At 46.7% G+C, this 26,202-nt stretch overlaps 1 protein-coding gene across 1 annotated transcript; it reads left to right on the top strand.

The window, feature by feature from the left end:
- On the top strand, positions 1-24,215 carry LOC307245783 (cytoplasmic protein NCK2-like). The gene is made up of 4 exons (XM_080021458.1): positions 1-70; positions 5,935-6,187; positions 21,149-21,930; positions 22,757-24,215. Exons 2-4 carry the CDS (start codon positions 5,962-5,964, stop codon positions 22,949-22,951), a joined length of 1,203 nt encoding a protein of 400 aa, XP_079877584.1. The 5' UTR covers positions 1-70; positions 5,935-5,961; the 3' UTR covers positions 22,952-24,215.
- Positions 24,216-26,202: the final 1,987 nt, after the last annotated feature.

Raw genomic sequence — 26,202 nt, 5'->3', positions numbered from 1 at the left:
CGAAAGGCAAAGTCTTTGTTTTTTTCGATGCCGAGCACGTTGTTATCTCTCACTTTTTGGAATCGCACTGGTATGTTTATGAATATGATTGATATATCGTTATAATAATGAGGTGTTGTCTGGGGTTTTGGTTGTCGTAATATCGTGATGTAGTCAAATGCTGTCTTTCAGGCTGGATTACAGTAAAGTAAAGCAATGTTTTGACTGTTCTAACTGTTCTGTGTCTAATGCCTCCGCCTGCTTGATCATAATATCCACATTGCCCGTGATTGATGAGCATGTACGACCGGGCACAGTGGAAGTTTTGCGTTTCATTGCGTACCCAAACGTAAGAATAAATCGCGCCACCATGATGACGAAGGTTGAAAATGCAACTTGTTTTTTTTTTTTCCCCCGGGTCTGGATGCGTGAAGCTGTAAGAACCTGCGCTTCTTGTCAAAACGATCCAAAGTCATCCCTCAATAAATTCCGTCTGCCCTCCGCGTTCGGCGCTTTATTTTTACCGTTAAAGTGACTTAGGAGATCGGCACTTTCATGCCTGAGTGTTGTTGTCAGTAATTAATGTGATCAAATGCATTTGTGATGCTTTTTTATACGGATAGAAAGCTCCGTTTTACCTCCTCCGCGCGAATACACAGAAAACAGAGTTGGGAAAAATCTCCACCCCGGGAGGCGTTTTCCCAAAAGCTTTGTTTCCAGTCAAATGCAATACTACGCTTTTTAAAAATACCCTTATGCAGTGTGCACAGGGCGTTCAATCCGTAGCGTCTCAGTTGTTTGGGAATATGAGTTTGCAGCACAAGTATTCCGCTTTTAAAGGCACCTTTAGGAATATGAAGGAAAAATTTAATGAAGTTTTCCGACAGTTTGTCTGTCTAACCGACTGTCTAACAGCAACACACCTCAGTGCACCTGCCTCATCTGGGGTGATTGAAGCGTGTCTGCTCTCTCTCTCGCTCTCTCTCTCTCTCTCTCTCTTTCTCGCTCTCTCTCTTGCTCTCATTCTTTCTCTCTCTCTTTTGATGTCTCTTTTGCTCTCTCTCTCTCGCTCGCTCTCTCTCGCTCTCTCTCTCTCTCGCTCGCTCGCTCTCTCTCTCGCTCTCTTTCTATTTCAGAAGTACTCAGAGCTGATATTGATTTAATTGTGATTTATTATTGTATTTAAACCAGACTCCACTGTTTCAGTACCTAAGTCTGTGTTTTCAGACCCGGACGCGGCGCTCGCTTGTCCGAATTAAAATGCGACCACCAAGTTGACCGTCACATGCCGGCGGTAGATGTTTTCCAGATCACGGCCCCCGCGACCAGAGGGGATTGAATCGCAACCAAAACGGGCTGATCGTATTATTTTAATCCATCTTTTCCTTTTACTCTTTTTTTTCTTTTAATCCACCTCTCTATCCTCTATCGTTTCCCGATGAAGCCCGGAACCTAGTTGGCATATTATTTTTCAGGGTTCTGGGCGCTGAACCGAAAACCCCCTTTTTATAGGGCCTTGGAGTTAATCGACGTGATCACCGATAGGCGCGGGCTGATATTTGATAATATCAAATATCATGATACTCGCCGCCGTGTGCGATATTTTCAGAGTACCGTCTGTCCGTGCGGGACCACGCGTTGTTTAGATCTTCTTCACGGCGTGTCCAAATTTTTAATCTACTAATGGTAGGATAGTGAAACGCCATCCATTGCTCTGCTGCGCATGTCTGCTGTGGGCGGCTGCAGAGTTTTACCGACCCGGTAGATGCCTTTCTGTGGAGAATATCGCACTTAAATGGCTTGAATAAAAACTGTGGATTATAAAAGTTGTTTTTTCTATATACAGTATAAATGAAATGCATGCTGTTTGGTGCTTGGTGCATGCTGTCTGGTGCAGATGGAGGATTTGGACGCGGTGGCGCACGTGGTCTGTTGATGAAGTTGCGGCTCCAGGTTATGACTTGCGTTGCTAAAATTATAGTATATTATAAAAACGTTTTTTTTTAAATAATTGTCATACAGAGCTGGAAAATCTCACGCTTCGACAGTTGAGACTCACGCACGTGAACCCGTTCACGCGGCCACACGCTACACTTTGTATTTCCCACGCCGAGAATCCCAAAAACAAGTACAAAATTCCTGTTCGCGCGGTGACCGGGAGACCCTTTCCGTACGCACGTGAAGCGAACGCCCCGCGCACAGCTTCCTGGTGGGCGTGGAGTCAAATCGAAATCGAACAGAAATGGTCCAGAGAAAAAATAAAAATAATACCGCAGTGCACTTTAACTGAAGCCGTTTTGTGCTTTAACAGTAATTGGGTTGAAACAGGTAAGCGTGCCTCGCAGGAACGCATTTAGAAACTTGCGATGGGTTTTGACGAAGAGACAATTATCCTCCACGTTCATAGAGAGCGTTAAAAAAAAAAAAAAAGGGAGTCTAGAGGTAGGGCAAAGAGATGAAATGAACGCTTGTCGGAGTAATCGGTTCTGGGTCTTTGCCTCCCCCCCGGGTGAAGTTCCTCCACCCACCCAGCCCCACCGCTCCTCCTCCCCTCCCCTACCTGTCTGTCGGTCGGTTTGTGGGTCTGTCTGTCTGTCTGTCTGTCTCTCTGTCTGGGTCTCTGTCTGCAGGCGGGATGGCGGAAAACAGAGATGCACTCGTGTTCTCCGAGGGACCCCGAGAGACTGAACCTCGCCCCAAAAAAACAATTTTCTTCTTCTTCTCTTCTTCTTTCAGCCTCCGGGTTTGGGTTCTGTGGGGGATTCTCCGTGGGTGATTCAGCAAGACCCCCGCCAGCTATGCAAGGATGTGCTGAAAGATTTCTAGAGATTCCTAAAATCCTAGAGTCAGACATCTAAAGGCTTTAGATGTCGTAAGCCCAATGTAGGCCATGTAATGGAATTTTCCAGAATCAACTTTTTAACCTGAAATTAGTATAAGTGTTCATTTAGAAGTGTTATCTTTACTAATGTGTTGTGTAATACGGTGCTGATGTGTTTTTTCTATTGGAATGAACACACTATGAGACGCTTTTGGGGACACAGATTAGGCCTAATCTTCGACTAAAATCACACTTTTGATTTGGACTTACTGAAAAGGTGTTTTTCAGTCTCGGTCTTAAATAGTCTCAGACTTGCCCTAGTTTAGGGTTTAAAAACGTCTGATAACCAGAAGGAAGCTCAGAGATAATCTAGGTCTAAATCTTAAATGAAAGCCGGGCAGAGGCAGGTTTATATTTGGATGAATGGGCGTGGCCTCCAGGTGGAGCAGGTTGATCTGGACTAAGACCAGCACCAAGACCAGACAGAAGGAGCTGACTAGTCCTCCATCACCTTAGTCCAGGACTTCCTGGTCCGGAACTAATTCATCTGAATTGACACAACGTCTCAGAAAGGCATTTTTTTTAATTCTGGATTCTGGAGAGATTTCCTTTTGATTTTCTTGAGATCTCGAAAAATTTGTCTGGGACTCGAAAATTCTCGCCAAAGTCCTTCAGTGGAAGTCCCGCTTAAGATAAGTCGTCGTCTGAGAACGAGTATCCAGTATTTAGGCCGCTCTCCAGCCTGGAAGAAGGCTCCATGCACTGAAACGTGAGCCCTGGGGCTGCACCCACCACGGGTGGAGGTGAGAAAGGGTAGAGGTCTGGACGGAGAGTGGGGTAAAAGGAGGGAATGTAAAAAATAATAATGATAATGTGTGATAATATGTTTGCAAACATTTTCTCACCATTTCACTGCAGTCTTTGTGCAATATTTACTCAAGTCTCCTGTCAGGTGCATCAGGACCATTAAGCAAATTGATCCTATAAATATAACAGAGAGCCATCGTTTTTTAAGTTACATTTTTTATAATCGATAACAGACATAGGTTTTTTTCAAGCGACATAGCAGGAAAAGGAAAAGAAACCTGGTTTGGGTTGATGGGTAAATTCAGATGTCATCTCGGAATCTACGTGACTCCACTGGAGTACTTTCACGGAGACAGGAAAAAAGTCTTTTTTTGGTAATATTTGCCTTAAAACGTGTCTCACATTATTGTGTGCATAAACAGTTGTTTCGACATTCTTTTCCGACTGGGAGAGAGGTAGAGATGTGCTACCCCGTTAAAGTATTTGACGTATTCATTTTTCTTTCATCTATTATCCCCCAAAAGGTTGTACTATTCCCGGTCCATTTCCGGTTCTTGAATTCCATTTTCAAAAAAAACACGAGTTATACTGTGAAAAGATGATTGAGTGTTAAAGCCATGGCCAGTATCCTGCAAAGCATTGTGGGAAGTTGAATGTCGTCTTCTGGAGGGAGGGAGGGAGAGTTATTATTATTTTTTTTTTTATGGTTCTCGATTTTGTGTATTTTATTTCAACGGTGGCTCAGGGGAGTTCTATATGCATGGTTATTCACACTCACTCACACACACACACACACACACACACACACACACACACACACACACACACACACACACACACACACACACACACACACACACACACACACACACGTTGTGGCCCCCCCAAGGTACAGTCTGCTTCAGGAACCAGGCAGCCGCTGCCAGATGTTTGACAGTATTCAGACATTCAATTCCCAGGCACAAACCAAGCACACACACACACACACACACACACACACACACATTCATACGAAACACACACATGTACAATGCTCAGAGCCAAGCACGAGGATCCCCTGTGTCTCTCTGCCTGTTTGTCGAAATATGTGTGTCCTTGCGTGCCAATTTTTGTGGTGACCCAGCCTTGACTTTGCTGCTATCGTGTGTGTGTGTGTGTGTGTGTGTGTGTGTGTGTGTGTGTGTGTGTGTGTGTGTGTGTGTGTGTGTGTGTGTGTGTGTGTGTGTGTGTGTGTGTGTGTGTGTGTTCCTGTTTGTGCATCCAACTGTGTTGTGTGTTTTTGTGAGCCTTTTGTACGCCTGTGTTTGTGTATCTTTTTATATGGCTGTGTGTGCCTGCCTGCCTGCTATAGTCAATAGAAACTATCGAAACAGAACCTTTGGAGCAAGAAGACGTGTGGGGAACAGGAAACAAACAGGAAACCATTGCAATTTTAAGTTGATATGTCCGTGGAATTCTGCGCTGGTTGGTCAAGGCGTCACACGGACGGTTCAACCCACGGCAGAGTTCATCTTTCATTTTACGGATCAATTCCTCTTTTTAACAAACACTTACACTGAGCGCACTGACACCGGTGTCCGGGGTGGTAGTTTGTCTGATTCCTTCTTCACATCTAGTGTAACTCCTACTCTCCTCTTTGTCTGTGGAACTTTGAAATGTTATTATTATATATAATAAGATATTTGTGCTGTAAATGTATATGTTGCGTGCTTTTGTACCGTACCATATTTTAATGCCTTTAGTGCCCATTTTCCGAATATACTTAATTTCAAAGAAACCGTGTTTGGGAATTTACTTGGAATATTTTTTTGGTGAGGAAAATACTATTTATTCAACTGCTACTCGGAAGTGATTGGTATTGGTTGGAAAAGCCCGGACTGGAGTTATTTTTTGTTCAAGAATGAACTTGGACGATGGGTTCAATTGGTGGCATTGACATGACGTCATTCAGCAGACGCTTCTGTCCAAAGCGACTTACAGCTCATTCATACCCCGATGGAGGCGGCCGTGCAAAGGCTCATCGGGAGCAGTTAGGGTCTTGCCCGAGTACACTAAGCCACGCTACCAGGAGGAGCCGGGGATCAAACCGGCAATCTCCCGATTACCAGATGTGAACCAACCGCTTGTTGGTTTACCCTCGAGGTTATCTGGGTCCACGGGGGAAGAAATGTGCAATTTTGTCGTGGGTTTTGACTCTTTGACCCAGTGTTGCCCGGTCTCGTACCGAACCGGCACACCATCATCAACCTACGGGGGGGGGGGGGGGGGCAGTCAGACCAAATAACCTTCATGGAGATGTAAACCCGGGCCTTGCGTCTTTGTTTCAGGTGTGGCGGACGGCGACTCCATGAAAGATGATGGAGGAGACCATCGTAATCGCCAAGTGGGACTACCAGGCCCAGCAGGAGCAGGAGCTGGACATCAGGAAGAGCGAGCGCCTGTGGCTGCTGGACGACTCCAAGACGTGGTGGCGGGTCAGGAACGCCGCCAACCAGACGGGCTACGTCCCGTCCAACTACGTGGAGCGCAAGAACAGCCTGAAGAAAGGCTCGCTGGTGCGGAACCTCAAGGACACGCTCGGTGAGAGAGCCGATCCCCGACCCGGGTCTCTGGGTTTCCGCCGGGGTGCTTAGCGAGAGCGGTGTTGTATCACTCCACACCTTTTATTTACGTGAAATCGGCCATATCTGCAACTGTTTTTGGTAGTCTTAGTGAGACGAAAGGAGTAAAGGTAGGAGCAAATGTGTCATATTATTATATCGCTGTCGAAAGGGATTTATTGGAAAAAGCTAAGCGGACGTTTTATTTTTAGTTTTTCTTTCTTTTTTTTTTTATTCATTGTACGACCTTGAACTCGATATTTCTCATGGTTAGAAAAAAATGTATCGGGAAAAAAAACATAGAAGAAAATCAAAGAAAAATCACCACTCTATATCGGTGTTTATGACATATCAAAGTGTATGTCGCCATGACGACGATAATGACACAAACTGTACCAGCTGTCTATTCAGTGAGCTTGATGCTATGGTACACTAGGGGTTAAAGTAACCGTTAAGCTTTTATTACCCTCTCTCTCTCTACTAAGTGGCAGAAGGAACGAGGCGCTAAGCACCTCTCCTTCTTCACTTCGCTCCCCTTCTTCACCTCCACCTCATACTCAATATTTTCCTTCATCGGGTGACCCCCGCCGTGCGACGTCACTAACTCGATGCTTCTTACCAGATGAGAGAGATTTCTTTTTTATTTTTTTGAGATACTCCCGAAATCCAAAGCGGGTCACTGATAATGAGGTTACTCGATGCCCCATTACGGCTGCTCTCCGCACAAAGCCCGATCGATTCCTGAATGGATTTTAGCCTTCCTCCGAGAGATCAATGACCTGACCCTAAAGCATTTGCATAGCATTACTGAACAGCGGATGAATTAAAGGCATTTGAATGAGCCAGTATTTATTTGTACTGGTTCCATTTATTTCACAGGTTAAAATTGTGCTTTATAAGAAAGTCCTACCATTAGGGCTGGGAAGGATGGTCTGAAATTCAAATTGTGTAAATTACACAATTTCAAGTGTGTGTGTGTGTGTGTGTGTACACTTTATATATACAGTATATATGTGTGTGTATACATATATATATTCTGTGTATATCATGGTATTACATCACCCATTGACCGCTAATAGGTTTTTATTTGCGCTCTTAACAAACAGTATAGATTTTGGGCCAAATCTTTTCACTAATCCCTTTTCCTAGTTCTTAACAAAGGATGTTTTTTTTTTGTTTTTTTTTTCTTATTTATTTTACATTTTCTTGCTATTTAAATTCATACCAGTGTATCCTTCAATACTGTGAATACAACCAAGCATCTACAAACCACTAATCTAGACAGGCAACCACTTTTATTTCTATTTTTTTAGCGGCTGCTGTTGGAGGTGAGTTCATTCATTTCTTTTGTTTAACTCCTCAAATTAATTGTATTTCTTTTCTATTTGACATATTCTTTCTTGTTATTTTTTACGTGTTTGCTATAAATAACTTCCAGGTGGTAGGGGCCACTTTGGTTTTAAATGCTTTACGGTTTTCAGATCACAAAATTGGAGAGCGCCGATACGAGAGCTCTCTCTGATTACAGCTTCAGTTTGGGTTTGATACTTCTTGTTCCTGCGGGTGAGAACAATTTGTCTCAGCAATCACTCAGAGTTTGTGTGTGTGTGTGTGTGTGTGTGTGCGTGTGTGCGTGCGCGCGCGCGACATTAGCGCTCGATCCTTGTCAGTCGTCATTCTAAGCCAACCGTGAGCTTGTGACTGTGGTCACTCATTAGACGATCCTGAACACTATCATTTCGTGGGGAGGATGCAGAGCAGCCTTTCTTTTTTTTTTGTTCAATTGTTATGAAGAAAGGAGAAAATTCTCCATTCTTCAGAACAATCAAACAAAAGAAAAAGGCTGTCCTGCATCCTCCGTGCCTGTGTGCCCGAAGGAGTCTGTCCGCATCCCTTTTGCCTCTCTCTCTCTCTCTCGCTCTCTCTCTCTCTCCCCCTCTCTCTTTCTCTTTGCTTCTTTCCGCACAGCGGCTGGATGGTGTCCAAATTACGTCGAATCACACTTTTGGGCCAAGCTCTTCCACATCTGCTTGTCAAGGTCTGGTTTGCGTGTTAGAAAAATTTTGATTTTATTTTCTCTATTTAATTTTGGTCCCTCCAGATGGTTCCCCAATGTTGGAATTGGACGCATTTCAGTCCCGAACTCTAGTTAAATACACCCTCAACTACATTGTCCTTCAAGCTCCAAATAGGCCTGAATGAACTAGGCCCATAACCCTCCGAACCTAGTGGCTGTACCTCCATTCGTCTGTCCATCCATTTGTCTGTCCATCCATTCGTCTGTCCATCCGTCCGTCCGTCCGTCCATCCATTTGTCCATCCATCCGTACATCCATCCATTCATCTGTCCGCCTGTCCGTCCATCCATCCATCCATCCATTCATCCATCCATTTGTCCATCTGTCCATCCATCCATTCCTCCGTCCATCCATCAACTCACCCATCCATCCATCCGTCAATCCATCCATTCATCCGTCCGTCCATCCATTAGTCCGTCCATCCATCCATCCATTCGTCCATCGATCCATCCATTCCTCCGTCCGTCCATCCATCCATTTGTCCACCCATTCGTCCGTCCATCCATCCGTCAGTCCGTTTTGTTGTCACAGTACAGAGTGGCTTATGGGGAGGGAGGACATTTCAGAAGACCTCGACGCCGTAAGGGAGGCAGGGAAAAGTTAATGTAGGTTGGTTGTTTACGGCGGCGGCTCAGAAAGGAGGCAGTATCAACACGGCACAGTAATGGGGCGCTAACACTCATTAGGAAGGCTCTCTCAGATCCGTTGCATATCCCGGAATGCTTTCAAGCTGTTTTGCATAAAAATAGTTTGGCTTTCAATTCTGCTTCCCTGACTCTTATCAGTTACCCGCAGTTCTCCCCCGGTCGTCCTTATTTCAAATGTGAATAAGAATGGCCGTGAATAAACCTCAGACTGTCTGAATTGTCGTGCGCTGCCTCGGCAGCCCGTCAAACTGCCCGACGATGCTGAGTGGCGAGCTCACCGCAGTCGGGGAAAAAACTCTGTACCGAGACAGAGAGACCGCTTCTCCCGTTCTTCATTCGATGTTTAACGGCAGTGTCCTACTTCCACAAACTCGGATGAGAAGATGGGAGAGTCATCAGAGATTCGCTTTTGCCTCTTTGTTCTTCATTTTGTTCCCGCTCCCGGCGTCGCACCCCCCCCCCCGCGGTTCATCTATCGGACTAGAAAACGACATCTGTCCGGCTGTCAGATCCGTCTCCTCCTTCAAACGTCAATCCGTCATTCTATTTCTGTCCGCGCCTAACTGCCAATCTGTCGCCAACCAAAGCAAGCCTGGTTTTCTCTATAAACCATCTCTGATTCTTTGCAAATAATGTACCAGATATTAAAGAGCCCGTGAAAGCGGCATGTACAGCACTGGGAAACTTACGGGATTTGACGGATTCACAAATCACGCGGAGCAATGACGGGGGAGTTTGTGAGAAGAGGGACAACGGATGAAGTTTTTTTGTTTTTCCAGATTGTGGACATTGATATGTTATCGGGTTGTTTCAGTTTGGCGCTATGAGATCTCCTTTTTTTCTTTCCTGGGGACCTTTCAGATGTTGCCCCCTGTCTTTGTTGTCAGGAGTGTCGAGGCGGTGGTTGTAAGGCCTAAGCACCCTTCGTTTATCTCTGTTCGCAGCGCTGTGAACAGTGAGATAATCTCCTCCGGGTCACGGGGAGACAAAGTGCTTTCCGACAGTTGAGCTCACTCGCGCCTTGTTAAAACAGTGACGGAGCGCATACCGCTCGGAGAAAAATGTAGTGCTGGGATATCGGAACGGGTGAGGTGACGGCTCTGCAAACAAGGATTGGATGGCTAAAGGGGGGAATGAACAGTCGCTGGTTCAGATCTTCAGCCCTTGACGAAGCAAATATTAGGAATAGAATATGAGTGAGTAATGTCATTCCATACACTTGAGCAAGATACTAAACCTCCTGACAGCCACCACATGGTTGCTGTTTCCAATCTCTTTGGCGGCGCTGTTCAGCTCCCGAGGGCCAAGAGTGATTCACTCTGGTTGTATTGGGCAGTTCCCGGTGTCTAATAGTAAAAAAGCGGTGGTCGTACTGCGCCCTGGTTATAAACGTGTGGATTTGTGTTCATTTCAAGCAGGGTGGCTCTGAAAGGTTGCATATGCGCTCGGCAAATCCTTTCAGTACAAACGTGAAGACTCAAAAATGAATTCCGGGTTATGGTTCCTGAATCCGTTGTATCACTGTGTACACACACACACACACACACACACACACACACACACACACACACACACACACACACACACACACACACACACACACTTGCAGCCGCGCCCACCCAGCCGTACAAAACCGCAGCCTGCCTCAGAGACCTCGAAGTTCTAATTGTTGCTTTCCAACCAGGCTTCCTCAGGGCGTCAAAGAAAAGCCAGCCGTTTCCAAACAAGACAACTTAATTGAAAAGCATTTGAACTCTGGCCCTTTATTGGCCGACTGGCTCTAGCTGACTGACTGCTCTCGAATCAACCGGTCCAATGAGAGTTGGAGTTGCGGGCTGGGAGTTCCTTGTTTTCCGTCTTCTCACTTATCTCTCGCTCTGCAAACAGCGCTGGGGATTGAGGCTGTTCCCCTCCGTTGAACGCATTCGCTCTTGTGCGTTCCCGCCTTAATCCGGTGCTTTTCGCTTTATTAATATCTCCTTTTCACGGGATAAGTCGCACAGTCTGAATGGGCTAAATGGGCCAAATCTTGAAGCTGGTTCTGGCACCTGTGCTTATGTTGGCATGCTGTGGGTGTTCGGATCCAGTACTGTGCCAAAACCCAAGACCAATTTACCATGATGTAGCTGCGTTGAGTTCCCATTTCATGTTTTAACCATGCCTGTTCAAAGAAGGGTGTCAAAAAAAAATCAATAACTGCCATGAATCTGGTGAGAGAGTGAGTACTGTAACCCTAACCCTAATGGTAGCAGTGCATCCCTCATAGGTCGAACTTAGGACACCGGTAGCTCTTCAGATTTTGAGGTTCCTCAATTTTTGTTGGTGATTTTAACAAACACACTTCGTTGGAACTTGAATGAGCTGTGACCAATGTAATCGCAGGGAACACAACTAACCCTCAAGTCTTCAGTACTACGCTCACTCATTAGGTCACATAGGGTCGAACCCCATAGCGCTTACTGTCAATGTCCACGTCATCTCACACAAAACGTACGACACCTGGACCTGGACACTCCAACGTTGGCATAAAGTAGATCACAGCTCGACCTCACGCAAGTTGGCACGGTGCCGCGTGCGAAGACTTATAATGCTTCCCTTCCCACAATCCCCTGCGATATCGCAAGTCTGAGCCTGAGTATCGCAACATTCAACATAAGTCATGCAATTCATCCCCTTTGCATTGTTCAGCTGCCAAATCGATTGCGATCGTTGCCGAAACGGACAATCCCAACACTTCAATTTAAGAAATGAGCAGAAACCCTGACCCTGCGCGTTGCGAGTGCCGCACCCCACCCCTTGAGCCGCGCAATGGAGATGCTGCCCTGTCACGCCTCGCCTTACCCCCGCTCCTAACACTTTTAGCGCTGCGCTCTCCTCTCTTATTGAGCGACACAGGACTTTTGCCTTCCCATCTCACCTCCGCCGTCAGGGGCCTTCACGCTTGAGGACGCCCAGCAGCTCTGACGCTAGCTGCTGCTGTAGCTCGGAGCTATACTAGGGCAGTGTGTTGGGGGGTAATTTCCATTCAGACGAGCCCGACCGGGTCTTGTTTTGACAGGTCAAAGGGGAGCGATGGACAAGGTTGGAGGTGATCTGGATAAGCAATCTTCTCCCTCTCTCGCTCTTTCTCACACCCCCGCACCCCCGTTCTCTCTCTTTTCACCCCCTCCGCATCTTGTCTCCTTCCATTAGTGCCACTCCTCTACTTTCTCCTCACATCCTCTCCTTTTTACTTAGCTCAAATGCCTTTCCACTTTTTCCCCCTGTTGGTAACCGGGAGCCGCCGCGGTTTCACCAAAACATCCCGGGAGCTGGTCATCGCCTTCGTCCACCCTCTTCTAAAAAACGGGCAGCTGTAGGAAGAGAGTTAGACTGAGGTTGACTGATGTGTTAATTGTAATTCTCACAGCCGGAATACCAAACTTGTATCGAGGAATGTTGTTGTTACGGGAATGGGAATGTTGTACCACCGTGTCGTAATGTTGTTAAGTTCAGCTAGCCTCAGGCACCACAGAATACAAAAAATAAAAATATATCAATATGCTCTCCCTCCCGGTCTCACGCATACTCACTCAAACATTTTGGACGTTTTGTCTCTGAATTGTACATCGTAAGTCGACATCCTGCGACGGTCGATGAACTTCCTGCAATGCAACAGCACCAAAAGTTGTTTGTAGCATTATTCTTTGTCCACAGTACGTTCGGACGGTCGTTTCAGCCAAGAGACAAGCCCCGAGTCTGAATCGGCACGTGAGGAGGCGTTTGAAACAAGACTCCCGCTAGTCATCTCGTGGCTAGTTGTTCGGGAGCGGTCTGATAAGGGCTCCTCGTTCGCGGTCGCAGCCCCGGCTTTGTGTGAGACAGAGAGAGAAAGAGAGAGATAGAGATGTTTCTCTCCAGGAGGCTCTGAGGGCTACGCCGGCTGATACCCGCAGCTGAATTGGCATTCACGTCAGGAACCTGCTGTCAAAGTGGTAAAAGTTGGGGGTGTGTGTGTGTGTGTGTGTGTGTGTGTGTGTGTGTGTGCGTGTTTCGTGTTTACGCATGTGTATGTATGCGCGCACCAGCGGACTGCACACTGCCGCCGTTACTTCTCCCCTGCCTCCGCCAGCTGCCAACACCCTCCCCACCTTCCACGCAACTCCATTAAAGCTCCCCCCTCGTCTGTCGATAGCAGCTCGCCTCATTTCCTGCGCGGGGGGCTAAATATAGCCGCCTTCCTCCCGGTGCGTCAGGGGAGATGACTTGTTGATGCAGTCGATCGCATGAAGGAGGGGAGAGCGTGAGTTCCAGTGTTTTACCGGTCGGTCAGAGTCGGGCTTGTGACCGGCGCGAGGTGCACGGCAAATGGGCGCAACGGCCAGAGGATGCGGTGGATTGTGAGAGTGTGTGAAGAGTTTGTTCACTTTTCCTTCTGAAGACATTCGTTGACATTGAACATTGAAACATAAAAATTCATTCTATTTATTTGCGACGTTTCTACCATTGGTCCGGAATTGATCCGCTCACTACAGAGTCGTGGTTTTTACATAATCGCCTGATTGCAAAGTTTGGAGCATTCAAAGCCAGGTTTAACAATATAACTGATGGGTGTGAGATGATGTTCTCTGCGTTATATCCTTGTTTTGTTTTTTTTTTGTCAACAGGGACGACAAACCACCCAGAAGCAGCCAGATATTTTGAGCATGGATTGGCTTCCTCATTGGTCACACTTGTTTCAGTGTTTTCAGTTCACCACAAAGGTTCCTTTGGCAAGGGCGGTGTGCCCCAGAGGCAATGGTTAAGGACCGTTTGTGCAGAGCAGCATGTAGTGAATGTGTGTAATTGTAAATCTGAAATTGGGAGATTTGGGGGACTTTTTCTTCAAGGATCAGGTCGCCCTCTCTCAACCCCTTAAAATGTTGGTTACCGCTGTGCTGCAGCTTCTCTCTGTACTTAAATGCAGTTCCGTGGGGGCAAACGTTGGAAACCATAAAACAAGGATAAATCTCTCTTTCAAAAGCCTGACATTCACAGTATTGTCAGACAGGCTTCATATGTTAGACCGAAAAAATAAATTGTCGCAAACCGTTTTATTGACTCTATTGCGCCTCTGCAAATCGTCTCTTTTGGCCACATCCGCGCTAACGTAAAAGACTAGAAACGGGACGTTGCGTCGCTTCCTACTGGCACCCTACTGTAGCCCATGTTACGCTTGCAGGGACTCACGGGACTGAAATGCACATTTCCAATTTTCAAAGAGGACATTTCACTTATTTTAAGGATATAGTCTTTGCCCCTTTGGACTACATTGAAGCACAGTGAGAAGCTGCAGCAGAGTGGTAAGTTTCTCAATAGTAAAGTAATTTTTATTTGCTTTTTTGAAGTAGTGGTTTTTTTTTCCAAGTGTCTGTTCCATCTGTTTGTCTTTTTTCTTATTCACTTGTCCCTCACTTGAGGTCGCTGGTTTCAAGCATCGATCTCTCTCTCTCTCTCTCTCTCTCCCTCCCTGGGTGGGAGAGCGGCTTAGAGCACAGCGCATCCCGTTCCCTCTTCGCTCGCACGGTCTGTTAAGATCGCAGCACTAAAGGCCTGTCGTGGTCACAAAGCCATGCAGATGTGGAGATATCGACTCACGCGCACACAGAAATGCACGCAGAGTTGGAAGCTGATTTCTGGTGACAGGTTTTTGCTCCACTTCTCCTCTTGCTTGGGGGCATGGCTGTGGCCTTGCCGTAATTGTATTTGACTTTAAATCCGCCCAAGACGGCAGCGGGCGGCCACTTTGAACCAGCCACACGTTGGGAGCGGCTGTGCGTGAAACCAGAATGGGCAGAGCGCTACAAACAGAGGGAAGAGAGGGAAATGTGTCGGTGCGCTGGATACCAAGCGTTTCCACAGCTCAGCCTGGGAAGGAGCCGGAGGGCAAAGTTGAACTCTGACCCTCTTCGGGCTGATATTTTGAGCAGGTTTTTTGTTTTCATGGCCATGGGCAAACTCTAAACACTGCATCGTCTCACCCGTCTCTTGGCCAAATGGCGTCTCTTTGCTCGGAAGCATCTGTTTGGCTGAGTACACTGACGCCTTTTCAGAACTTCTGAGCGCTATCAAAATGATTTTACGATAAATAACTTATTGATCAGAAATGGGTATAAAATGCAATGCAATTTCAATATAATTAACAATGAGTTACAAATAATAATTTAATAACCGATTCATTATTATCTCATTGATCATTAAGTAATGTTTGTCATTGTATTGAGTTTTACGGACTGGTTTTCAGATTCCTAATTTACCTGAGTGTCCCCCCGGCAATGGATTAAAGTCTTATCTTTAACTGTATTAATTAAGCTGTCAAATTCAAAACACATACATAGTCATACACAGCCTCTGATGTTAAACCCCTCAGGTTGATAACCAGCGAGCTACACACATAAGCCCAGTTAATGAATTATGTATGAATTTCATATAGTGATCAATACAAAATGGGGGGAAAAGGAGAGATTAGGGTAAGAGGGTAAGACTGATGTCTATCACTCAGTTAAGCAATACGCTTCTGTCCAAGCACAAAATGCAACAAAAAGAGGCAGATATCCAGATATCCCAGTGCATTGTGGGAAGGGAAGCGTCCAAAGTTTGAGAGGCAATTTTGCTCAATTGGTTGCCCTACTTTATGAAAATTTAGCGCCATCAAAAGCCGGCGTAAACCAATTAAACGGCGGGAGCGAGATTTTGTTTTTCATCCATCAAAATGGAGAACGTCTGAGCGGACATTTACTGTAACGTTGACAGTCGGACCTGAAACTGTGTGTGTGTGTGTGTGTGTGTGTGTGTGTGTGTGTGTGTGTGTGTGTGTGTGTGTGTGTGTGTGTGTGTGTGTGTGTGTGTGTGTGTGTGTGTGTGTGTGTGTGTGTGTGTGTGTGTGTGCGTGCGCGTGCGTGTGTGCGCTCCACAGCTCGCAAAATTCCCCTGTGCTGCCAAAGGGCTGTTTTTTTTTTTCTTTCTTTTCCTCGTGATTTCATATTCCTGATCCCAGGGCATATTTTGTGTTTTATTACTAACACGAATTCATGAATATGTTATAAGCCTTTCAAGACATGGCAGCCTCCCCGAACAAATTGCATGTTTCCCTGCCTCGCAATAGGTCTTGGAGTGTGACACACACACACACACACACACACACACACACACAAACGCGCGCGCACACACACTACATGCTGTTCGTTTTACGTTGGTCACCTAAAATAATGCAGACATATAATACAAGAGTACACACACACACACACACACACACACACACAGAAAGACAAAACCACAGAGACATAACTCACAAACACATAACCACAGATATCTTATGACACAAACCTTCAGCGGCGGACAAAGGGGCGTGGTCAAGCACCAGCTGCAGAACGCTATTCCTCCTGCGCCCGAGATGATTATTATTATTATAATTATTATCATTATTACAATATTCATCATTATCATTTGTGATTGATACTTGTGGCCAGCGTATCTTATTGTTCGATGTTACAATAAAAACTCTCGCCATGTTGGCGCACCACGGAAAGAAAGACTCCGTCTCCCTCCCCTAAACCCTTACCTGTGGGAGTCTCTGCCTACAGGTAAGGGTTTAGGGAGGGGGGATGGAGTCGCACACGTATCAATCACAAATGATAATGATGAATATTATAATAATGATGACGATGATGATGATAACAATCAAATAATAATAATAATCATCATCTTGGGCGCAGGAATAATGGCGTTCCGCTGCTGACGAGCACGTGCGCCGACCCCCTCTTCCAGACAGACAAACTGCGCCGATTCGAGGCAGCTTGGCGGCCGTGGGAAAGGGAACCGTGCCGTCGTCCGCAGCCGGTGCTTGACCACGCCCCTTTGTCCGCCACACCTTCCTACCTTTCATGCACATACACACACATCCTTGTACCGCTATCAAAGTGACTGACTGAATACACCTGGGAAGTGAGGACTCGTGTTTCTGGTACACTCCTACCCCCAAAAAATAGTAAATTCGGAAACCGGCCACACAACACAACACAAACAAACCGGAGTAAATGAGGACCCAGGTTTCTGGTGCACTTCTAAACCAAAGAATTGTTGATTCGGTCAATGGTAAAACACACACACACACACACACACACACACACAGCACTGGTCTGCAGTTTGTACTCGGAAGGTCAGCGAAGCTTTAAAATGATTACAGATCAACCCTGTTTCATGCTTGAGGGAGAGGGGAGGTTGCGGGAGACGCGGGGGGAGAGGTTGAGGGGCGTCGCTCTCGGCCTTTCAATGAAAACAAACCTCTCTTCCCCCGCACCGGGAGACACCCTTGAGGGAATAATGGACAAGCGGCGGACGGGGGGGTGGAGGTTAGTGTTGCTGTCGATCTGAGCTCATCGACCTTCAAGCGCCACTTTCTCTCTCGCTGTGTTTTTCCAAAGTGTGGGTCGCCACCCACGGGTGGGTCGCGGGGGGAGGTTAATTGGGTTGCCAGAAAAAACTTTAAGCCACACGAGGAAGCTCATGTAGGCGTGAGGCTCCATTAGCTCCTGTTTTATCTTCCCAGCTGCCTCAAATGCACCGTTCGTTTTACTGGCGATAAGAGAAAATAGTCGAATGAGATGAATGAATGCAATTATTGGGCTAATTTATCGAGATATATCTAAAACGTGTAAATATATGGTTTTCAATAATGCATTTATCAAACAAATTTCATATGCCTTATACCGAATTCAAACAATCAGTGGTCTAATGTGAAAAGAGCGGTTCTTAAAGTGGTTCTTCTCAGGCGGTTCCTTTGAGTATATTTCAAGGCTCTTAATTCTTATTTGGATGACGGTAAATGCCATTCACTGAGAAAATACAATGACATTCCCCCTTGGGTTGGGTGACTTCTAGCAGATCCATCCATTCCAATATTATAAATCAACCTGTTTAAACACAATTAATCTAAAGCACAATGCAGACGTTCGAGAAATGGTTCTCCATGGTGCTTTGTCTAAAACAGTGGTCTCAACTCAAATGACCTGGGGGCCACCGGCCAGGTCATTTATTTATTTATTTTTTAATTTTTTTGAGAATTGCCCCGTAATCCTGTTAGAAAAAGCTCCTTTACGTTGTAATTAATTGTGTTTCATAATTTGAAAAACAGGAAGTACATTTGTGTGGATTAATTAGGCATTTGTGATGAGGAAGAAATTCTTTGCGGGCTAGAGTTATCAATATATTATCACCACGTAGCAGGCCACGTTGAATTGTCTTGCGGGCCGGATTTGGCCCCCCAGGCCTGGAGTTTGGGACCCCCGTTCTAAAAGGTTCTGAATGGAAGCCAAAATGGATATCCTACGGCGTCAGTCAAAAGTACAATTTCGGGCTTTAAAATTGGCACCTTTTGTTTTTCTGTGTGTATTTTACTCCATAATTGTGTGTTTTTCACTTTCCCCTGTGCTCATAACTTACTTTATGCTTTCCATACTTTGTCCGTACAGTTCGGGCGAGGATGTTTATTTGAATTTGTTTTTACAAACTCTCACACTGAGGGTTGTTATGGAAAAAGTTCAAAAGGTCGATGTTTTCCAGAGAGAAAGGCCGGAGCCTCCATCCGCTGTTGCCGAGGCCAGTGACACCCGATCGCCTCCTGTCGCTGCTCCGGATGTTCCACTGGAGTCACTTATTCGAGAAAAGTATAAAAAAAAAAAAATTGTAAAGTCACAAGTAATGCTTTGGGTGATATGGGTAAATAACTATAAATAACTAGAGGTCCACTGGGGCCTACAGAAAGCACAATAGACCAAGTGTCTCCCAGCTCTAAACCTTCTACGATGCCAAGAATTGGTTTTATTCAGTCCTTTACTCTTGTTTATTTACCTAAATGTACTTTATGCTGCAGCCATTTCAGCGAAATATTAATAAAGTGTTTATTATTTATAACGTGGTACCAACCCAGCAGACTCCACGAGGCAGATTTTGCTTAGAAAGGCGGGGCAGTGCATATACAGGAAAACTCATCTGCCAAAATAATCGTATTCGATATCTATTATTAACAGGGTCTTCATTGATGGTCCCCGTACTGTAATAGTGTTCCTCTGTGTATGATGAACCGTTTTCGACCCATGAACCTGCTTCATATCCACGTTTCACCATGTCCCCGCCGAGCAGTGTGATTAGCGCGGATTACATTTATAAATTGATATTGGATTATTAACGGTGTAAAAAAAAAAAAAAAGTGACTCCTGCAGGCCTGTGGTGGATGCCGTATTGACATTCACAATCAATATCCAATCATTCATTGCCATGTGACTGGGTTGTAAGCACATTGGACATGTAAAATGCTACACATACTACATTTACTGATAATAAAGTCATTTTCCGCTATAATTAATGTGTTTTTACAGCAATTACAGTTCATTCCGAAAATTGCTGTGACAGCTCCTAAAATGTACATGCGTAAATGCCAGTTGTAAGTTTCCCATTATTTCAGCCAAATATCACAAATTGACTCAATCTGACTCAAATCTGAGATTCCTGTCAAGTTATTGATTTTATCTGTTTTATTACTTGTAAGGATTTAACCAAATTTACAAAAAAAAGAGTATATTTTATTCACTCATTTGCACAGTTTGCAGAGGAGCGCCACATCGGGCAACGTGTAGTACCTGCGGACCTTTTGGCACAAAATGTCCTATATTCCTGGTTGCACCTTTTAAATTGAATGTAATGTGAATGCTATGGTGGCGTGGGCACACTATTGATTTTCTGTCACTAGCATAGTTAGTTATTGATTAACTAGTTTGTTATTAACTGAATTTCTTTTCTTATTAGTTACAGGCAGTAGTGTTGGGTCACGGCATGAACGCCAACGGCATTCCTCCGGCAGCTGAACATCATGCTCTACGTAGCTCTTATTAGCCCTTATCAGCATTCGAGAAACTCCAAAATATGAAACCCCCCTAATTTCCACATAACCCAGTGTCGCCTGCCACACGCCACACAAGTGGCGTTTTCAGGGACCTCTGGCACAGAGACCCAGACGGTGAGGATGAAAAAAAAAAATGTTATTGTAGAGAGTAGGCTAGGTGGAATAAGCCCAGGAGCAGATGGACATGTGTCATGACAAGGCTCCTCTCCTCAAGTGAGTGTGGGGATGGGGGTTTTACCTGTTGCCCGTTAGACCAACCGACGAGCAACAGGTGTGCAGCCACTCTGATCCTGGACCCCAATTATCTAGACCCAGGACAGGTGTGGCTGCTCCAACCACCACCATCCCCCACACCACACCCTGGTATCCAGCTTCCTGCTGATGAATTAGTATTAGCGGTGCACAGTCACCAGGAACAGAGAGAGCACTTGAAGGGATTAGCGGGTATCGGGGTCGCGCACCATTCAATTAGTATTCTCGCCGCGCCGAGACCGCGTGCATTAGCATTGCTAATCGATACCTAGCCGTACTCCCAGCTTTTCTCTCTCTCTCTCTCTCTCTCTCTGCCGAGTGTTTACATCTCTGCCACCTCTAGAGCAGGGTCATGACCCCCAAGACCCTCCCCACTCCCCCCTCGAAAGCCGGCTAAGTTATTTTGGCCGCCGGGGTGGAGCCGAGCGCAGCGTCCTCAGAGCATGACTTATGCATCCGTGCTGAGTAAAGCTCTTGGTCGTGGAGCCCAGTGTGTGACCCAGATCTCGCTGGCATCTTATTTTAAGAACATTGTGAAGAAAGGGCACTTCACCTCAGCCACTAGATCTGATCCGATGGCGTCTGGGCCTTTTTCCCCTCGTGGCAGAAAGCCGGAATTAAACGTCCTTTTTTTTTTTTTGGTCGGCGTGGGCGCTCAACCTTGGATGCCGTGAGAGCAGATAGCGACGCATTGTGAAGTAGTTGCATCGAGTTTTACCTTTGGACCATTCACAAGACATTCATTCATCATATCTCTGATTCTGCTTCAACACAGAAGTGAATAAATGGGTTACTGTTAATGATCCACGCACAAGCTCTTCAGAACCAGTGTCCTCTGTATCAGTAGCGTTCGTATCGGTCCTCTATCTGAAAGTCACCGCTTTCTGTCCAGTCTGCCATCGGATGAACCTGACTTTTCAGAGAAAAACATCCGATCAAAAACTTTTAATTTATCCGTGCAATTTGAACTCGGTCACGGAGGCGCTCTGCCTTGCACTAAACCAACCTTCCTCTCTTCTCTCCCTCGCTCCTCCTCTTCCTCCTAGGCCTGGGGAAGACCAAGCGGAAGACCAGCGCTCGCGACGCCTCCCCGACGCCCAGCACCGACGCCGAGTACCCGTCCAATGGCGGCGGCGGCGGCGGTGGTGGTGCCGCCGAGCGGATCTACGACCTCAGCATCCCTGCGCTGGTCAAGTTTGCCTACGTGGCCGAGCGCGAGGACGAGCTGACGCTGGCTAAGGGGGCCACGGTCGTCGTCATGGAGAAGTGCAGCGACGGCTGGTGGCGCGGCAGCTCGGGCGGCCACGTCGGCTGGTTCCCGTCCAACTACGTGCTGGAGGAGAACGGCGACGAGGCGGCCTCCGTGGACCCCGCCCGGGGCCCGGCTGGCGGGTACCAGAGGGTGGGCGGCGCCACGGTGGTGGCGAACGGCCAATCCTGCGGCGCCGGCGGCAGGGTGTTCCACACGGTGCAGACGTTGTACCCCTTCAGCTCCGTCACGGACGAGGAGCTGAACTTCGACAAGGGTGAGGTGATGGAGGTGGTGGACAAGCCCGAGAACGACCCCGAGTGGTGGCGCTGCCGCAACGCCCGGGGCTTGGTGGGCCTGGTGCCCAAGAACTATGTGGTGGTGCTCGGCGATGGCCCCGCCCCCACCCCGGCCCCCTTAGGCTCCTCCTCCCTGTCGCTCTACACGGGGCCCGCCCGCACCGGCCGCTTCGCCGGCAAGGACTGGTACTACGGGGACGTGACGCGGCACCAGGCGGAGTGCGCGCTCAACGAGCGGGGGCTGGAGGGCGACTTCCTCGTCCGGGACAGCGAGTCATCGGTGAGTGGCTCCCAGTGTCCGCCAGTAGGAGGTTGTGGTGGTACCGATTCTACTTGTAAATTAAGTTTAAAGCTGTATTTATGCATCGCGGGATGTGCTGACATGAGCGTAATACTCAATCAGAACGTCCTCTCGAGAACTAAAATAAAGATAAAAATAAAAACGTATTATATTAAATTACCCTTAACTTATCTCCCCAGGGGAAATGTTGTTCGAGCAGCCATTCAGAATTACATTCACATGTCAAAACATTTTTTTTAATAATAATAATAAAATGAATAATGTATTTTCCAAATGGTTAATGTTGAGGTTTGATAATGAATAATCTGGACATAAATAGCTGAAACATCTTTTAAACATTGCAACATGCACACGTGACGTAACCACGTCGCCCCCTGCTGGACACAGACTGAAAACACACCTAAAGCGCTTTCACTCTTATTGTGAAGTCAAAGACGTTCCTCTCCTGGAACATGCATTGACAGATTAAACGTCTTCATTTTAGGAGTCAGTGAGGCGGGGTTTTTTTTTTTTTGTTTTTGTTTTTTTGGTCAATCTCCATTTTTTGTTATTGCATGTATACCCATTTTCTAATGTTTTTGTTTTAACCTCATGGAAATACACTAGATGTGCAGCTTGGTGTTGTTATATTTTCCGTACGTGTATGCAAAATGATTGTATTTTTTTTTTTCTTAGAAAATAAGAAATCCTATTCTTTTCACAAAGAATAAATTACAAATTAATACGTTTAGTTTGCAATTTACACAACAACCCAGTCCACACTCTCTCTCTCTCTCTCGTTCTTTCTCTCTCTCTCTCTCTCCAGCCCAGCGACTTCTCCGTCTCCCTCAAGGCCGCCGGTAAGAACAAACATTTCAAGGTGCAGATGCTGGACGGCGTGCTGTGCATCGGCCAGCGCCGCTTCTCCACCATGGACGAGCTGGTGGAGCACTACAAGAAGGCGCCCATCTTCACCAGCGAGCACGGCGACAAGCTCTACCTGGTGCGACCGCTGCCGTGACCTCTGACACCCCCCCCCCCCCACGCGCACACACACACACACACACCTCCTTTCTTCCTTCAGTCCTTTCTTCCCACCGTCCGTCAGCGGCCATTTTTGTACGTAATCCTCCCCGCACATTGTGTAATTTTCCGGAATCCCCACACAGGCTCATTTCCACAGAGTTACTGCTACTTTTCAGAGTGCTCCTCAAAAGGGGGGCGACCCCCGCCCGCAAGACACACTTGCTTTCCTCCACCCGCTCCGTTCTGGTGTCATCTAAATGTTGGACGTCCCGCGTCGGCTGGACCAGCGGCTCCCTTCAGGAAGACAGAAAACAATCAACACAACGAGGAGAAACCCCTAATGCCCAGACAAAACACACACACACACACACACACACACACACACACACACACACACCTTGAGCTGTTTTTTTTTTCCGTGCTGCGGAACTACAAAAGCTGCAAGGTTGAATGTTTCTACACGTGCATCGCAACCAAATGTGCCGCCCGCATCATCGAACGTCCCGCTTCCCCCCCTCCTCCCGTTTGTTTCCGACGTGGACGTTTTTGGACATTTCGAGTCCAATTCGAAGAGGAGGAGGAAAATAAACAATTTGTTTTGGTTTTATTTTTTAATGGGCCGTGTGCTTTGCGACGTGCGTCGATTTTAAAAACCTGCACTGTGTCATTTTGGGAAGAGGAAGAGACCTTTACCATTACTGTTGACCGCACGAAACGTCCTGAAAAACGAAAAGAAAAGAGCTTTTCAGAAGTAAATGAAGCAAGCGGTATCCGACAACGTGACGTGTGCGTTTTGTATTATCAGCAGAAAAGATGGAAAATCTGCAACACATACGTTTCCTGTTCCGTTTTCAGTTTTTCCTTCAAAGAAAAAACGTTACTTCGACGACTATTCGCTGTTTTCCAGGCTGAGCTACACCCATTCAACCATTTGTGTTGAAATGTTTTCCAAAGTAGGCGCGCTGAGAACAGTTCTTCTTCTCTCGCATTCTTCTTAAGAGTTCCAGAGTTCAGTTTCACACGCGGCTCGGTCCCTTTACATCCCACTGAAGCTTTATTCTTCAGCTCAAATGTTCCCCGAACTCCAAGGTGCAGCCATCACATTTCTTAGTTTATTCCTTTTCCTTCTTCCCTTTTTTTTTTTTTTTTTTTCAAGGATGTCTTAATGTTTGCGAGCACAGTTATTTAAATGTAGTTTCAACTGAATATGTCTATTTAAAAGAGAGAAACAAAGTGGAATTCTAAGCTGTAATGCAATTGAAACGGCGCAAAAAGTGCTGCGACGTGAGAGTTGGAATACTTTCATCAGATTAAAGGTTTTCCTAAATGAACAAATCCCACCTTTGCAATTGTCTTCTTTTTTTTTGTTATACCTCTAACTGCAAACAGAACACATGGAACCATTATTTAGTGGATTAATTAAATGGATTTTTAATCGTTCTGCTCATTTAATCCCTTGGTGATATTCTATATGTAGTTCCGTTTTGTACCACGAGATGGCAGCATTTGAACAAAATTGCCAGTGACGGGGAAGAAACAAACATTTTAAAGAAAGAAATCCTCTTTAAATAATATTAATGATATAAAAATTATATATTATGAATATCAAATAATGCTATCCTTTTTTGTTTTTTTGTTACTATCAAAAAGCCATTGCAAAAACCTTATAGGTACTACTTTCTCTCTTCATTCGGCTGCTCCCGTTAGGGGTCGCCACAGCGGATCATCCATTTCCATCTCTTCCCGTCCATCACATCCATAATCCCTCTTCTTGTTTTCCTGTTGCCTGGCAGCTCCACCTTCGGCATCCTTCTCCTGATATACCCAGCATCGCTCCCCCCGCTTCGCCTCTCTACGTGTCCAAACCATCTCAATCCCGCCTCGCTGGGCTTTGTCCTCGAACCGTCTAACCTGAGCTGTCCCTCTCACATACTCATTCCTGATCCAGTCCATCCACGTCACACCCAACAAAAAACTTAGCACCTTCAACCTTGCCACCTCCAGCTCCACCTCCCGTTTTTTCATCGGCGCCGCGCCCCCAACGCAGCTGGTCTCACTACCGCTTTGTAAACCTTCCCTTTCACTCTCGCTTCCCCACTCCACCCTGCCTGCAGACTTCCGTTCCTCTTCTCTCCAGCGCGTGCCTCCCGCCTCTCCAGGCTCTGCTCAACCTACTCCCGAGTCTCACTTCAGATCGCAACGTCATCTGCGAACATCATAGTCCACGGAGACTCCCGCCTGATCTCGTCCGTCGACCCGTCCATCACCACGGCAAACAAGAAAGGGCTCAGGGCCGACCCTTGACCTTATCCCACCTCCACCCTGAACCCGCACGGCTCACCACTGTCACACGCCCTTATATATATCATGCACCACTCTTACATACTTCTTTGCTGCTCCCGACTTCCTCACTCTGCACCCACACACTATGCTTTCTCTAAATCCACGCACTCCTTCCGACCATCTCGGTGCTTCTCCATCAACATTCTCAAAGCAAACATTGCGTCTGTATTGCTCCTCCCTGGCATGGAACCCCACCGCTGCTCACTGAACATCACCTCTCCTCCCAACGTAGCCTCCACTACTCTTTCCCATAACTTCATGCTGTGGCCGATCAACTTTATAGCTCTGTTAGTCGCGACCGCTCTGCACGTTGCCCTTGCGCTTGAAAAGCGATACCAGTACACGTCCTCTTCGCTCCTCAGGCATCCTCAAACTCTCCAAGGTTGTGTTAAACAATCAAGTCAAGAACTCCACCGCCGTCTCCCCTAAACATCTCCATTTCTCCACAGGTGTGTTACCTGGACCAACCGCCTTTCCACTTTTCATCCTCTTCACAGCTGCCCTCGCTTCATCCTCGCTGATCCACCACACTCCTGACCCGCTGCACTACCTTCCCAGCTCCATCCCTCTGTCTAGCCAGCCGGTGCGAGTCCTTTTCTCCTCCCTTAGTGTCCAACCTCTCATAGTACAACTCGTCAGACGCCTTTTACTTCGAAGGCGCTTTACTTTCTCTTCTCCTTCCGATGCATCTTGTACTCCTGTCTACTTTCTCCAGCCCTCTGACTGTCCCACTTATTCTTCGCCCACCTCTTCCTTCCTATACTTTCCCGTACTTCCTCATCCCACCACCAGGTCTCCTTGTCTTCCTTCCTCTGTCCGGATGCCGCACCAAGTACCTTTCCAGCTGTCTATCTGGCAACTCTTCTCTGCCGCCCAGCGCCTCTTCCTCTCCTTGATCCCCAA

This window comes from Zeus faber, assembly GCF_960531495.2.
Source record: "Zeus faber genome assembly, chromosome: 2".
NCBI classification, from domain to species: domain Eukaryota; kingdom Metazoa; phylum Chordata; class Actinopteri; order Zeiformes; family Zeidae; genus Zeus; species Zeus faber.
The sequence above is the reverse complement of the archived record's forward strand: the minus strand, read 5'-3'. Positions and strand labels throughout refer to the sequence as shown.

What these genes read in the sequence shown, in the direction of transcription:
- LOC307245783 (XM_080021458.1), top strand. Translation starts at nt 5,962, where the DNA reads ATGATGGAGGAGACCATCGTAATCGCCAAGTGGGACTACCAGGCCCAG. An exon ending in GAACCTCAAGGACACGCTCG is followed by an intron (nt 6,188 to 21,148) that starts GTGAGAGAGCCG and finishes TCTTCCTCCTAG; the next exon opens with GCCTGGGGAAGACCAAGCGG. An exon ending in TCCGGGACAGCGAGTCATCG is followed by an intron (nt 21,931 to 22,756) that starts GTGAGTGGCTCC and finishes CTCTCTCTCCAG; the next exon opens with CCCAGCGACTTCTCCGTCTC.